Genomic DNA, 16769 nt, shown 5'->3' with positions numbered 1-16769 from the left:
TTATACCCTTTCTTGCCAGCCACGCTGTGGAGTTCTTGGATGCGTGTGATGGAGCATTGTCCTGCATGCAAATCATGTTTTTCTTGAAGGATGCAGACTTCTTCCTGTACCACTGCTTGAAGCAAGTGTCTTCCAGAAACTGTCAGTAGGACTGGGAGTTGAGCTTGACTCCATCCTCAACCCGAAAATGCCCCACAAGCTCATCTTTGATGATACCAGCCCAAACCAGTACTCCACCTCCACCTTGCTGGCGTCTGAGTCGGACTGGAGCTCTCTGCCCTTTACCAATCCAGCCACGGGCCCATCCATCTGGCCCATCAAGACTCACTCTCATTTCATCAGTCCATAAAACCTTAGAAAAATCAGTCTTGAGATATTTCTTGGCCCAGTCTTGATGTTTCAGCTTGTGTGTCTTGTTCAGTGGTGGTCGTCTTTCAGCCTTTCTTACCTTGGCCATGTCTCTGAGTATTGCACACCTTGTGCTTTTGGGCACTCCAGTGATGTTGCAGCTCTGAAATATGGCCAAACTGGTGGCAAGTGGCATCTTGGCAGCTGCACGCTTGACTTTTCTCAGTTCATGGGCAGTTATTTTGCGCCTTGGTTTTTCCACACGCTTCTTGCGACCCTGTTGACTATTTTGAATGAAACGCTTGATTGTTCGATGATCACGCTTCAGAAGCTTTGCAATTTTAAGAGTGCTGCATCCCTCTGCAAGATATCTCACTATTTTTGACTTTTCTGAGCCTGTCAAGTCCTTCTTTTGACCCATTTTGCCAAAGGAATGAAAGTTGCCTAATAATTATGCACACCTGATATAGGGTCTTGATGTCATTAGACCACACCCCTTCTCATTACAGAGATGCACATCACCTAATATGCTTAATTGGTAGTAGGCTTTCGAGCCTATACAGCTTGGAGTAAGACAACATGCATAAAGAGGATGATGTGGTCAAACTACTCATTTGCCTAATAATTCTGCACTCCCTGTATACTGGGTGTTGGGAAGTGCACACTGCGCCACCAATGTTTATTATATTGAGGGGGGGCACACTGCGCCACCAATGTTTATTATACTGGGGTGTAGGGGGGCGCACTGTGCCACCAATGTTTATTATATTGAGGGGGGCACACTTCGCCACCAATGTTTATTATACTGGGGGGGCACACTGCGCCACCAATGTTCATTATATTGACCTTCTACTATGCATTATAACCATGTTATAAGGGAAAATAATACAGTGAATAGACTTTCATCCTAGAAACCATGAGTGAAAATCGCACCGCATCCACACTTGCTTGCGCATGCTTGCGATTTTCACGCAGCTCCATTAGCTTCTATGGGGTCTGTGTTGCGTGAAAAACGCACAACATAGAGCAAGCTGTGATTTTCACGCAACGCACAAGTGATGTGTGAAAATCACCGCTCATGTGCACAGCCCCATAGAAGTGAATGGGTCTAGATTTAGTGCGGGTGCATTCCGGTATTTTGAATGCCAGATCCGGCACTAATACATTCCTATGGGCAAAAATGCTGGATCCGGCATTAAGGCAAATCTTCAGTTTTTTTCGCCGGAGATAAAACCGTAGCATGCTGCGGTTTTATCTTTTGCCTGATCAGTCAAAATGACTGAACTGAAGACATCCTGATGCATCCTGAACGGATTACTCTCCATTCAGAATGCATGGGGATATGCATGATCAGTTCTTTTCTGGTATAGAGCACCTAGGACGGAACTCTATGCCGGAAAAGAAAAACGCTAGTGTGAAAGTACCCTAAAATATTAAGTTTAAATATAAAATAATATATAAACAATAAATAAATAAATAAACATATCACACAGCGCTGTCCAAACTATTAAATTATTAAAAAATATCTCCTATGAGGTGAGCATTCGCCATTTTTTAGTTACCTTGTCACCCAAAAGAATAGGATAGGACTGTTCTATTATGGGCCGAATGCTTTTTTTGGTGTTGTGTTTTTTTTTTGGGGGCGCGTTATTGAGTATCGCAATACTTTTTATGGTGATGAAAGCGAATCAAAATTTTGGTATAAAAACAACCCTATGCCGATCTGATCGGTGTAGCGTTTTCACGATACCAAAATTTTCATTCGGTTTCGATTTGGCGACTAAAAATTTTGATTTGGCTCCTACATTTTTCAGTTCAGGAGCCAATGGCTACTAGGTATTTTTTTTAGTCTGGAGCACTGCATGCACAACTTTTTTGCGGAAATGGAATGCACACGGAGTACCTTCCATTGTTTTTGCAGACTAATAGAAGTGCGGTCCGCAAAAAAACTGAACAGAAGCCGAAAGTAAATACGTTCGTGTGCATGAGCCCTAAGGGGAAAAAAGAGTGAGAAGAACATTAAGAATTGTGAAATATTGTTGTTTAAAGGGAACTTGTCACCAGGAAAATAGTTTATTTTCCCAGCAACATGTTTTAGAGCAGGGAGAACAGGACAGATTGATATATAGTCTTATAGGAAAAGATTCAATATAACTTGTATTTCTTTCATTTAAATCTGAGCTCATTCTAAGCTTTGACGTCAAGGAGGCGGTTCTATCAGTGATTGACAGATACCAGTTACTGAAATGACCTCCTTCTGGGCTTCAAAGCTCAGAGTGAGCAGGGATTTAATTTAATAAATTACTGAATCTTTCCCACAAAACGATGTATCAGTCTGCTCAGCTCATCCTGCTCTATGCAATGCTGCCATGTTTGGGCACCCCTTTACTGTGGACATTTATGCAACTTGAAGATGAATTGCTCTCCAAAGCGCATAAAGGTAAAGATGACACATTCGCTTTGTATTTGAAAAAAAAAAAAAAAAAAAAAAAAGTTTTGCATTATCAAAATAACAAAGAAGGAAAAGGTCCCAAAGCAAAAGTTTGGGCACCCTGAATGGTTAGTACCTAGTAGAACCCTCTTTTGGCAAGTATCATAGCTTGTAAACACTTTTTGTAGCCAGCCAAGGGTCTTTCAATTATTGATTGAGGGATTTTCATCCATTCTTACGTGCAAAAGTCGTCTACTTCTGTGAGATTCCTGGGCCATCATGCATGCACTGTTCTTTTGAGGTCTGTCCACAGATTTGCAATGATGTGCAGATCAGGGGCTGAGAGGGCCATGGTAAAACCTTCAGCTTGCGTCTTTTTGTGGATTTTGAGGCGTGTTTAGGATCATTATCCATTTGCCATCCACTTTTGAGCTTCAGCTTTTTTACATTTGGTGTTATGTTTGCTTCCAGAATTTGCTGGAATTTCATTGAATCCATTCTTCCCTCTACTCGTGAAATGTTCCCCTTACCTTTGGCTGCAACACAACCGCAAAGCATGATTGATCCAACCCCATGCTTAATTGTTGGAGATACATTCTATTTCTGAAATTCTATGCCCTTATTTCTCCTCATTGTGGCCAAAGCGTTCTATTTTATTCTCATCTGTCTGCAGGACTTGTTTCCAAAATGCATCAGGTTTGTTTAGATATTCTTTTGCAAACTTCTGATGCTGAATTTTGAGGTGGCTCCAGGGCTCCAGTGGGTGAACCTCTCCTAAATCCAGAGAGCAGGAACAGCTCTTACAAGACAAGGCTCTAGGCTCCAGTGGGTGAACCTCTCCTAAATCCAGAGAGCAGGAACAGCTCTTACAAGACAAGGCTCTAGGCTCCAGTGGGTGAACCTCTCCCAAATCCAGAGAGCGGGAACAGCTCTTACAAGAGCTAATAGTATAGCCAGGGGAGTATAGCAAATCTTCAGCGTATAGCAATCCCCCGTGTCGATCAGTTACCCAAACACCAGCCTCAACATGATGAAGGGTAAAACACACAGCATTGACTTATATACACAGGACATACTGAGGACATGACATAGCAGCCAATCCTGTACAGTTTAAACACAAAACTAACCCTATTCAACAAACACAATGGCATTGTCTGTGACGCAATTAACAAACACACTGGCGTTGTCTTTGACGCAATCAACAATGAACATGCAAACAGATATCTTCACCCCTTCCATAATGAATGAATGGGAAGAGGAGACACATGTGATGGGATTATCTCTTGAGTGCATCATAGGAGTCTACTGCTTTTATAATCAACCATTTTAATCCCATCACTAACGCAATCAGTGGGAGTCTCAATGCAGAGTTAACCCTTTTTGTGTTGCTGAATCCACACCATGTTTTTTTTAATGGTCAATAGGAAATATGTGGCATATAAATTACACACATAAATCAGGGTTCATAGTTCCTTGTAACCCCAAAAGGTCTGAGGGGGTCTCCATAGTTCTCGGTCCATAGTCTGTAGGAAGGAGGCTGGCCCTCAGGCTTCTCCAGCAGCGCCAGTGACGGTTCAGTCCGTCACACACATCATCTGTAAAACGCAGCAGAGGCAGTGTGATGGCTTGGGCATGCATGGCTGCCAGTGACACTGGGTCCCTAGTGTTTATTGATGATGTGACACAGGACAGAAGCAGCTGGATGAATTCTGGGGTTTTCAGAGACATACAGTACTGTGTGCTCAAATGCAGCCAAACTGATTGGTCGGCGTTTCATAATACAGATGGACAATGACCCAAAACATAAAGCCAAAGTAACTTAGGAGTTTATTAAAGCAAAGCAGTGGAATTTCTTGAATGACCAAGTCAGTCACCTGATCTGAACCCAATAGATCATGCATTTCACTTGTTAAAGACTAAACTTAAGACCGAAAGGCCCACAAACAAGCAGCAACTGAAAACCACTACAGTAAAGGCCTGGCAGAAACACAGGAGAAAACACAGCGTCTGGTGATGTTCAAGACTTCAGGCAGTCATAGCCAACAAAGGGTTTTCAACCAATTAATAGAAATGAACATTTTATTTACAATTATTTATTTGTCCAGTTACTTTTAATCCCCTGAAATGAAGGGATTGAGTTAAAAAAAACGCTTTAGTTCCTCACATTTTTATGCAATTATTTTGTTCAACCCACTGAATTAAAGCTGAAAGTCTGAACTTCAACTGCGTCTGAATAGTTTTGTTAAAAATTCATTGTGGTAATGTACAGAACAAAAATTTTAAAAATGTTGTCTCTGTCCAAATATATATGGACCTAACTGTATATATACTGTTTACTTCCTTTGCATCATAAAATATATATATTTTTTATAAAATCAAAATCAGTTGTATGTTGCCAGCATAGCTGTGTGAGGGTTTGTTTCTTACAGGATGGGCTGTCATTTTTATTGGTATTATTTTGGGGTAAATATTACTATACAACGCTTTTTATATAATTTTTCTGGTAGGTGAGGTGACAATCACAAATTCAACCCTTTTTTCCCTTGGATATTGGAAAAGGCAATTTTTTTCACTTTACATTTATTTATTTTTAATCCTTTTTCTACCTTTTTTTTTCATTATGTTTACAGCATGGTGTGGGAAGGTGTTAAAATAGTCAGTCATGAAGGTAGCTGTAATTTTGCAATGTCTTTATTTTATCTTTATTGCTCATCTTCTGTTCTTGGCTGTGGTCAAAAAGGGGTTATGCAGGAAGAGACAGGTTTATCTAGTAGCCCAATGCCTGTCCCAGATTCAACCTTCTTAGGATTGTGACACCATGAAGGAGTAAGCTTTACTAACCTCAGAAGGACCACAATATTCGCTTTGTCAAACATTACATGACAGTGAATAGTCCGGGTATGTATGGAGTGCTTCTTGCGATTTAGTGATGAACCAGCTCGATCTGGCATCTGTGCATGTAAAAGAACTATGTTTATTCAGCGTTCTCCTCCCTGACTGTACTGGTGTGTATTGGAGAAGGCATGGAAGTATTCAGAGATGGACCACAGCCTTGGACCGGAGAACGTGGTGGTCTCGGCAACCATAAGTCTCAGGAATGGGAAAGGATCACTGGATAGTGCTTCCAGGTCAAGTGAAACTATCCCTGTATTGGTGGATGGACAGGACACATTTGAACAAAGGTATAAATTGGATTTTAGAACCAAACCAGACCATGACGACCCCCTATATTCAATCACTTGCCTGCTCATGCTGCCTGCACCTCAAAAACATTTCTAGAATATGCCCCTTTCTTACTGTGGAGGCAACAAAAACTGCCAATCTTGCCCTGATCTATTCCCGTCTTGATTACTGTAACTGATTATTAATTGGCCTCCCCCCTGACTTTCTGCTCTCCAGCCTATCAAGAACAAGAGGTACTTTTCTCCAGGAGGTTTCAAGAGAAATATTCATATGTGCACAGATCCGTTTTCTATTGTGTCAGAAACCGGATCCGTCCCCATTGACTTACATTATGTGTCAGGATGGATCCGTCTTGCTCCGCACCACATCGCGGACAGAAAAACGCTGTCCGTGATAGGGATGCAACCAAATGGAATGGAATGCATTTTGGAGCATTCCGTTCTGTTCAGTTCAGTTTTGTCCCCATTGACAATGAATGGGGACAAAACTGAAGCGTTTTGTTCCGCTATTGAGATCCTATGACTGAACTCAGTAGTGGAATTGAAAACGCACATGTGAAAGTAGCCTTACTGGTAATTGGTTTCTGGAAGTCTCCACAATGGCACCCAAATTTTTCCTTACCCCCACCAAAATCTACTATATTTTATGATAATCTTGAATTCTTCTAAGTATATATGAAATTATTATATACATGAGTTTAGAATATTAATTTCTCCTACTTCGGTTCTTGGTAAATCTCTGATGGTGGGAGGAGGGGGGAAGCTTTTAAACCTCTCTGCGTGTTTTCCTGTCCCTGGCAGGGCGGAGCTATCTCAGGGATGCCATTGTGGAGACTTCTGAAAACCATTTACCAGTAAGTAATTGATCTATTTTTATTTTTTATGAACTTTATATAAGCACACTGTGGGATGCTGTATGGCAACACTGTAGGCCACCGTATCCTTCCCTACAAATATTCTAGGGAAAAAGGATTGTATAATATGGCATGTGTGCTGCATGCCAGAATCTCTTTTCTAACAGATTATTTCACATGGATACCAGGAAAACATAAGTGTGTTTTTTTTTTTTTTTATATGAAGCAGACTATTGCATAAGGTCCACTTGCTGTTGGTACAAATGTTGGAATAATATCTGAGTAAGTACCATTTGCAGCCTTTTTAACAAAAAGGTAAACCTACAATTTTTTTTTAACATTTTTAGGTAACTTACATTGGAAAAGATTGTATTATGATTCCAAAATTTCTTGCTAATGACTATGGACATCAAGCAAAGAGACTAGATCTGAGCTTTAATTTATTAAGGTAAGTGAATCCTGTATCATATTTTAACTAAAAATACCATTTCAAATGTGCATTTTGTTCCTAGTGAACAATTTCCTTTACCTAGTTTTTACAGAAAAATGGGGAATGCAGTTTAGTTTTCAGTAGGTATACAGTATATTGCAAAAAGTATATGAACCCCAAAATATTACATAGATCTGTTCATAATTGCCTTTCCTATAACGTCACAAAGCAGGAAGGACACAGTAGAATGTTATTTGTATCCTACCATGATCAGCACATCATTGGGGGACAGGCCTTGAAGGGCAACTTAATGAACAAAGGTTCTTACAAAGGCACATACTATTTTTTTTAGGGCCCTCTTTTGATAGAAGGGCTTGCTTTCAATCTTAATGGACTATATGTGTTGTTCTTATATAAGAAATAGACTATTATTCTTTGGTGGTAATAGGACAGGTAAACCTTTACTGTTGTTGTTCTGTTGTCTAATAGCAAGTAAGGCTCTGTTCACTTTGGTGAACATTCACCACTTCTGCCATGTGCTTTAGTAAATAAATGATATTACATTTCTTGTGCATCTTTTCTTATGGCTCTATTCCTGCTAAAAGTTTATAAATAAAAATACAACTGGGTGTTACCACTTGATTGCATGTCACTGTACAGTCTAATACTGTCCAATCAGTGCTGGCAATGTCAGACAGTGCAGAGTTACACCCCCTCAACTGGTCAATTTTTTTGTGTAAGGCAAATTGATCAAAATAATTTTTTGTTTTGTTTAAAACCCATACTTCCATCATACATGTATGACGGAGGTCCGGAAGGGATTAAAAGGGTATTCTAGCTATACTAAGTTATCCCCTATCCACAGCTTAGGGGATAACTATTAGAACAGTGGAGGTCTGACCACTGTCACCCCTACCAAGCACAAGAATGTGTGATCTGTGTGATGCGTCGTGTTGCTTCATTCATTCTCTAGGGGGTCTATCAAAAATAGTCTAGTACAGTGCTCACTAGTGTTGAGCGGCTCGAGCATCACTATGCCCGGCACATGGGGGAGTTCAGCCGAACACTGCGCGTGCTCGAGTGCGATGCTCGTGTCAGTGTATTTAAATCTAATTTAGCCTCTATTTCTATGCAGAAGATTGCTTTACAGTGAGGGAATCCCTCAGTGTGAGTCCGCGGTTTAGGAGTCCCTACTCTGACTCCATATATAGCTATGGCCATATATAGAGTCAGTGCTTGGGGACACCCAGTGTATTTAAATCTAGCTTTGTATTTCAGAAAAGTTTCTGCTGGGATTTGAACTCATGACCTTCTGCATTAGAGGCAAGGCACTTAACCACTCAGCTATAATAGCTGCATAGCCAGTTACAAAAAAAAATATGAGACTTCTACTGTAGAGGAATACTCACTACTAGTAAGTATTCCTATATAGTAGAAGTCTCATTTTTTTTTTTTTGTGACTGGCTATACAGATATATAGTGTAGTGGTTAAAGTTATCGGCTGTGAGTTTAAATCCCGGCAGAAACCATATTATGCTCTCATTTCGTTTTCTGTGAATTGATTCATATACAGTACAGACCAAAAGTTTGGACACACCTTCTCATTCAAAGAGTTTTCTTTATTTTCATAACTATGAAAATTGTAGATTCACACTGAAGGCATCAAAACTATGAATTAACACATGTGGAATTATATACATAACAAAAAAGTGTGAAACAACTAAAAATATGTCATATTCTAGGTTCTTCAAAGTAGCCACCTTTTTGCTTTGATTACTGCTTTGCACACTCTTGGCATTCTCTTGATGAGCTTCAAGAGGTAGGCGCCTGAAATGGTTTTCACTTCACAGGTGGGCCCTGTCAGGTTTAATGAGTGGGATTTCTTGCCTTATAAATGGGGTTGGGACCATCAGTTGCGTTGTGGAGAAGTCAGGTGGATACACAGCTGATAGTCCTACTGAATAGACTGCTAGAATTTGTATTATGGCAAGAAAAAAGCAGCTAAGTAAAGAAAAACGTGTGGTCATCATTACTTTAAGAAATGAAGGTCAGTTAGTCCGAAAAATTGGGAAAACTTTGAAAGTGTCCCCAAGTGCAGTCACAAAAACAATCAAGTGCTACAAAGAAACTGGCTCACATGCGGAACGCCCCAGGAAAGAAAGACCAAGACTCACCTCTGCTGCGGAGGATAAGTTCATCCGAGTCACCAGCCTCAGAAATCGCAGGTTAACAGCAGCTCAGATTAGAGACCAGGTCAATGCCACACAGAGTTCTAGCAGCAGACACATCTCTAGAACAACTGTTAAGAGGAGACTGTGTGAATCAGGCCTTCATGGTAGAATATCTGCTAGGAAACCACTGCTAAGGACAGGCAACAAGCAGCAGAGACTGGTTTGGGCTAAAGAACACAAGGAATGGACATTAGACCAGTGGAAATCTGTGCTTTGGTCTGATGAGTCAAAATTTTAAATCTTTGGTTCCAACCATCGTGTCTTTGTGCGATGCGGAAAAGGTGAACGGATGGACTCTACATGCCTGGTTCCCACCGTGAAGCATGGAGGAGGAGGTGTGATGGTGTGGGGGTGCTTTGCTGGTGACACTGTTGGGGATTTATTCAAAATTGAAGGCATACTGAACCAGCAGGGCTACCAAAGCATCTTGCAGCGGCATGCTATTCCATCCGGTTTGCGTTTAGTTGGACCATAATTTATTTTTCAACAGGACAATGACCCCAAACAAACCTCCAGGCTGTGTAAGGGCTATTTGACCATGAAGGAGAGTGATGGGGTGCTGCACCAGATGACCTGGCCTCCACAGTCACCGGACCTGAACCCAATCGAGATGGTTTGGGGTGAGCTGGACCGCAGAGTGAAGGCAAAAGGGCCAACAAGTGCTAAGCATCTCTGGGAACTCCTTCAAGACTGTTGGAAGACCATTTCAGGTGACTACCTCCTGAAGCTCATCAAGAGAATGCCAATAGTGTGCAAAGCAGTAATCAAAGCAAAAGGTGCCTACTTTGAAGAACCTAGAATATGACATATTTTCATAGCTTATACCCTGTGGGACCAAGTGTAGGAGGAGAAAAATTAAAGCACTAATTGTCACATCATAGGTGTGTACCACCAATCATTCAATAGCAATGCATAGGTGGTATACAGTGGGGGCAAGTGATGGTCCCAGCAAATAAAGTGCCAGATGTTGAATAGGAAGGATAGTTGAATCTGCCTACTCCAAATATCAGGCTGATAATTCCACTGAGACTAACAAAGACACCACTGTGTATTATAATAGTGCACTCAGCTAGTATAAGCTGCCGGTACATGTGCAGCCCATACGGCCAAGAAAGCTACCTGCTCTATACTCCAGCCAAATCGCATGCTACTGGTGTAGCTCTGGGGCAGTAAAGCAGGATGAGTACAGTGCTGGCTTGACGCATTTCAATTGTAAATATCGTCAGGAGCCTAGGTAAGTAGCAACCTTATGTGTTTCAATTCTAAATATCATCAGGAGCTAAGTAAGTAGAAACCCTATGTGACCGCACCACTGGGCCAGTACAAGAAGGGAAGGACCCACCCCCAAGGCTGGGCAGGATGCGCACCGCTGCCAGTCAGGAGGCGGACAAACCCCCGGTAAGCTAAAGCCAGTCTGCAGACAGTGCTTCGTGGATGCGCTTCAGGTGCATAGAAAACAGTGCAAGTGGGAATAAAAAGTGGTTAAAGCCGACAGGGGGGGAAAGTGGGGATCTTCTGCATAGACCTCAGTGGGACCCCTCACCCTCCCCTCTTCCGAGCAGGGGGTGCCTTGGGTTCTCCCATTGACTTCAATTGTGCTTGGGTGCTCGGTAGAGCACCCGAGCATCCCGAAGTGCTCTACTCGAGCACACAAGCACATTGGTGCTCGATCAACACTAGTGCTCACCTATTTTTGGCAGTCTCATAGAGACTGAATAGAGCAGCACAGCACATGCTCAACCATCCTCTTCATTTATTTGGGGATTCATCTACCCCATTTTCATGATCTGTGGCCGTTCCACCAGTCAAACCCCACCAATCTAATAATTGTAACCTATTCCGAGGATAGAGGATAACTTTATAACCCCTTTTAAACATTATAACTAGCATTCTGCTATATTATATCTACATGATTATATGTTTCATAAAATTATTTTAAATGCTGGTTCATTTTATGGCTCTTTGTTTACTGACCAGTGTAAAAGGATGTTGTGAAATTCATGGACTATTATTGCATTTTATTTGTTCTTATAGTTATAATCATTTTTGCAGATTTAGGGCTCAATACCTGATTTAGTAAATGTTGCAATCCTGCATTGTTTCTATTTTATATTGAGAGTTTCAGTAGATGAGATCAAGCTATTATTATTTATTATTATTTATTTGCTAAAATACTGTATATAGAATACAAGGCCTAAAATTCTATATTTAGCACGGTCATTTTATCAGTAGCACAATAAAGAATTGTTACATGAATGATCATTGTGTCACTGGCCTACGAAGAGTCTGCAGCACTCACTAGAGCGCCCCAGCCTCTGCAAACAGCTCATCGGTGGAGGGTGCCAAAAGTAGGATCCCCTTCGAACAGATATTGATAACCTATCCTGAGGATAAGCCATCAATATTGATCTTTCCGAAAAAACAACTTTAGACTAAACATTGAAAATCTATAGAGTGGAAAGGAAACGATTTTTATCAGCGGGAATACCCTGTAAAATAAAGATCATCCATTTACTCTTTTGTCTTGAGTCCATAATTATTAATACTTTTTTGAAGATTTGGGAGCACCATTTTAAGGGTGCTAATGTACTTTTGGTAGAGTAGCAAGAAGTAAGGTGCAAAGGATCAGACTGCACAGTTTTTTTTGTAGTCTCAAAGAAAAAGAAACCTGCATAGGAGCTGTAGATACAAAGTGGTGGTATCGACACAAATTGCAGAGTAGGTTCTTATACATTTTTAGATGCATTAAAGTAGTAAAAATGGACGCAATACATATTACAAGTATGCTAAGAGCAGGGGGCAGTGTAAAATAAATATGATATACCTTGCTCACTTTTGAAATGTTCTGCTGGCCCATTCCACAGCACCAGTGCCCTCTGCTCTGATCCTTGCTCAGCCTTTACGGTCAAGTATAGCCAGTCACAATGCAAGCACAGCAGGGATTGGAGCAGCGGGCATCAGAGATCATTGGACATTTTAATGGTGAGCAGGGTGTTTTTTTTGTTTTTTTTTTTATTGTCAATCGCATCTTGCTCCCTGCATAATTTTGAAGGAAAATGGATAACGCTTTGAATTGTAACTGTGGAGTACAGAGACAGCACTCTGCTGACATGTCATATTCAACCCGTGCACATCATCTAAAAGGTATGCAAGGTTCACCCTGACCCCAGTGTGGAGAAATTGATGCAAGGTTTAGGACAGTGTGTGTTTGTCCCTTTTCCCCCTTTTGATCATCAGATTAAATGCATTTTATTAATTGTGACAGCAAAGATTTAAGTACAGTGTGCACACTGTAGTAAAGTGTTAAATAAGATTTGTTCTGCATGTCAATCTTGAGTGTAGTTAAATGCCCACCCGTCAGTTTGTGTGAGCCATCTTGTCTTAAATTCTAAGTCTTAGTTGACCTTTACTACAAACTGTATCAGCCTCATGTTTTCTTGCATCCATACAACTTGCTTGAGTTCAGTCTTTGAAGAATCTATTACTTCTTCAAGTAAATATTCTCCCCCTATTTATATGTGTAATGTATTGTTATGTTACTATGATGGCACTGTGTGAATCAGCAATTAATTCAATGCACATGAATGTTTTAAATCTTTTTTTCAACAATATTTATGCCAAGTCACAACTTTTCACCTGCAGAGTTTAAGCTTGATTACTTAACCCCTTCACGCATAATCACATACATGTACGTGAGGCTTCTTGCTGCATCCTCATGTGCATGTACGTGATGTGATCCGTAGCATGGGCCTGTTACTGATAGCTGGACCCCTGCTGCATCTGCCGGCATCGCCGCATATCAGCTCCATAAAAATATCACATGATCTAACCCCTCAGGTGAACACCGTAAAAAAATAAAAACTGTACCAGAAATGCCATTTTTTTTTGTCGCCTACATCACAAAAAGTGTAATTCCAAAGATCAATAAGACATATGTACCTCAATATAGTACCAAACAATCATCTGTTCCCACAAAGAATGAGCCCCTACATTAGACAATTGGCAAAAAAATAAACATGGCTTTCAAAAAATTGAGATGCTAAAACATGTATTTTTTCAAAAATGCTTTTATTGTGTAAAACTGAAATGCATAACAAAATTATTAGTTACTGCCGCGTCCGTAACAACTTGCTGTATAAAAATATCACATGATCTAACCCCTAAGGTGAATTCCATAAAAAAAAAAAATTCTTTAGTCATTTCCCCCCCAAAAAGTGTCATATTGAATGATCAAAAAAATTATATGTACCCAAAAATGGTACGAATAAAGGTCAACTCTTCCTGCAAAAAAGAGCCCCTTCACAAGACGATTGGCAGAAAAATACAAGAAATGTAGCTTTCAGCAATTGAAGACACAAAAACATAATTTTTGTTTTAAAAAATACTTTATTATGTAAAACTGAAACAACCAAAAAATACACATTTGATATTGTCGTGTCTGTATCAACCTGCTCTATAAAAACAACACATGATCTATCCTGTCTGGAGAACTCAACAAAAATAAGAACTGTGCCACAACAGCCATTTTTTGGTTACCTTGCCTTACAAAAACTTAATATTGAGCAATCAAAAATCATATGTACCCAAAAATAGTACCAATAAATCCCACACCTCATCCCATAGTTTACAAAATGGGGTAACTTTTTGCGAGTTTCTACTCTAGGGGTACATCAGGGGTCTTCAAATGGCAACTTAAAATTATCCCAGCGACATCTGCCCTCCAAAATCCATATGGCGCTCCTTTCCTTCTGCGCCCTGCCGTGTGTCCATACAGCAGTTTACCACCACGTGTGGTGTTTCTGTAAACTGCAGAATCAAGGTAATAAATATTGAGTTTTCTTTGGTTGTTAACCCTTGCTGTGTTACAGGAAAAAATTGATTAAAATGGCAAATCTGCAAAAAAAGTGATATTTTGAAATTGTACCCCCATTTTTCTTTCATTCTTGTGGAACACCTAAAGGCATAACAAAGTTTGTAAAATCAATTTTAAATAATGTGAGGGGTGTAGTTTCTAAAATTGGTATTTTCTTCTTTGTAAGCCCCACAAAGTGACTTCATAACTTAACTGGTCATTAAAAAGTGTGTTTTGAAAATTTTCTTAAATATTTTAAAAAGTCTAAAGTCTAAGCCTTATAACGTCCTAAAAAAATTTAAATTACATTTTCAAAATGATGCCACCAGGAAGCAAACATCTGGGAAATGTACAGTAATGACTTTTATGAAGTATCAAAATCTGCTTTAAAAGCAGATAGGTACATTCAATTTTAAAAAAAAATTATTTCTCCAAATTTTCTGTAAATTATTATTTTTAAAAAATAAATAAAGGGGAAACCTATTGACTCAAATTTGCCACTACCATGAAGTATAATATGTCACGAGAAAACAATCTCAGAATCACTTCCAGAGTCATTACCACATAAAGTGAAACATGTCGGATTTGCGAATTGTGGCTTGGTCTTTATGGTGAAAACTGGCTAGGTCTTGAAGGGATTAAAAGGGTTGTCTTATGAAGATCATGTGGATATAATGGGGGGGGGGGGTCATCTGCTTGGGATCCCCTTCTGTGAGCTAGAACTCTGTAGTAATGTGTCCCGCTCTGACAGACTCAAGCCACCATGGCCTATTTTTTGTATGACAGATTTACTGTAATTTTTTATTGGTACGTTCCTATAAATGGTTGTCTTAAATTAATTTGAATATGTATGCACTGGCAGCTTTCCTGGTGAATGTGGCAAAAAGAATTAAATAATTAAATGTAAACAGTCTTACTGCATGGTTTTGTTCCTTCATTAGCATAAGCACAAATCCTTTTGTGAGGCAGAATGTGCACTAGGTGTTTTACTGGAGTGCACTCTTCTGATTTCTTTCAGTCACTCACTGTGCAGGTTTCTACAAACTGCTCCATATACTTGTATGGAGTTGTGTTGCAGTTAACAGCACAGAGGTGCCGGAAAGCAGCCTTGTGAAGAAGAAATGCCATCTCTTTGCTCCCTTAAAAGGCGTGGTTCGCAGGTTGGAAATCCTCTGAAAGGTTATGTCATATCGTAGTGATATACCATGACATTAAATGATACGAATATCCCTTTAAATGTCTAGTGAAAATATGCATACCTATATGGAGTAACATAAAATGTAGTAGCCCCATATATACCGAACAAGTATTGCGTGTCTACCCATTACTACAACTCTCTGCACAACTGGGGAGCTATATGTTAATTTACAAATGCATTGAATAATCCCTTACCAACAGTTGCATAGTGTGCGGTGGCCATTCGAGGGTCCTCTTCTAGTATGCCACCTTTTTGTGGTGAAGATCTAGAAGATTGCAGTGCTGTGTATGCATACAGTGTCTAGCCTGTTGCTAACTGTTTTGAGCATCAGGCACTGATCGTAGATCGATAAAGTTGGTCTCCAATCATTTAATCGATAAGGTGCTGCAGTCAATGGTGTCTTTGATAGAGGGAGAGGATTCCCACTGTCGGCTTATGGTCACTGCCTTCCCCTACCAGATGCATTACTAGAGCAGCTGGAAGCCTCAAGGCCATTTTACATGTGCAGGCTGTCAGGAAGATTATCGGGAACGAACATTCGTGCAGACACTTGTTCTGCTTAATTAGCCCCTGTAGGTGTGCCACCAATCACCTAATGAATAAGAAAATGTTTCTGAGCAACAGATTGTCTCGTGTAAACAGGGATCTGCTGCCCAGAAGCAGTCAATGTGTATAGACGACATGAGTATACAGAAGAGATTATTGCTGCATGAGGAGCAGGCAGTTATTGGGGATGAATAGTATGTTCCTGATAATTACCTTCGTAGTTGGCTCAGGTCTGCTATAAGCATCTGCTTATAAGGCTGGAGTTTGCCTGTCAGCTTGACAGCTAGTTTTACTTCGAAATCCTTGTATTTAAAAACATTATAGACTTGATTTAACAAACAGTTGCTGCTTCAAGTCCCCTAGGAAGTTAAATGAAGTTTTAATACAGTGTTTTATTAAAAAGTCCTCTTCTCCAAAAATTATTTTTAATTTTTTTTCAAGTTCTACTTTCCCAAACATATTTGTTGTACTGTCACAATTTTAATGATTAATAGAATAAGTCTAATAGTACACAGCATGGTAAATAGCAAATAATACATAAAGCAAATGCAAAAAAACTGTTGTGTAATTGCTAGATATTTTTTTATTAAAAAAATAAACTATATGTCCCCCGAAATAGTAACAGAAAAAAGTCAACCTGTTGCACAAATCAACAGGTCATCATTCTCTTACTTTTGATTAAAAATTGAAAATGTTA

General features: G+C 39.9%; 1 protein-coding gene across 1 annotated transcript in view; it reads left to right on the top strand.

Annotated features, from left to right (window-relative positions):
* Positions 1–16769, top strand: part of LRMDA (leucine rich melanocyte differentiation associated) — a 1247498-nt gene that overhangs the window by 41468 nt on the left and 1189261 nt on the right. The window contains exon 2 of the mRNA XM_044298852.1: positions 7163–7263. Within this exon, the coding sequence (XP_044154787.1) occupies positions 7163–7263 (101 nt within the window). The remainder of the gene's footprint in view (positions 1–7162; positions 7264–16769) is intronic.

Source organism: Bufo gargarizans, chromosome 6, assembly GCF_014858855.1.
Source record: "Bufo gargarizans isolate SCDJY-AF-19 chromosome 6, ASM1485885v1, whole genome shotgun sequence".
NCBI classification, from domain to species: Eukaryota; Metazoa; Chordata; class Amphibia; order Anura; family Bufonidae; genus Bufo; species Bufo gargarizans.
Note: the sequence above shows the minus strand (reverse complement) of the source record. Positions and strands in the feature narration are given on the sequence as shown.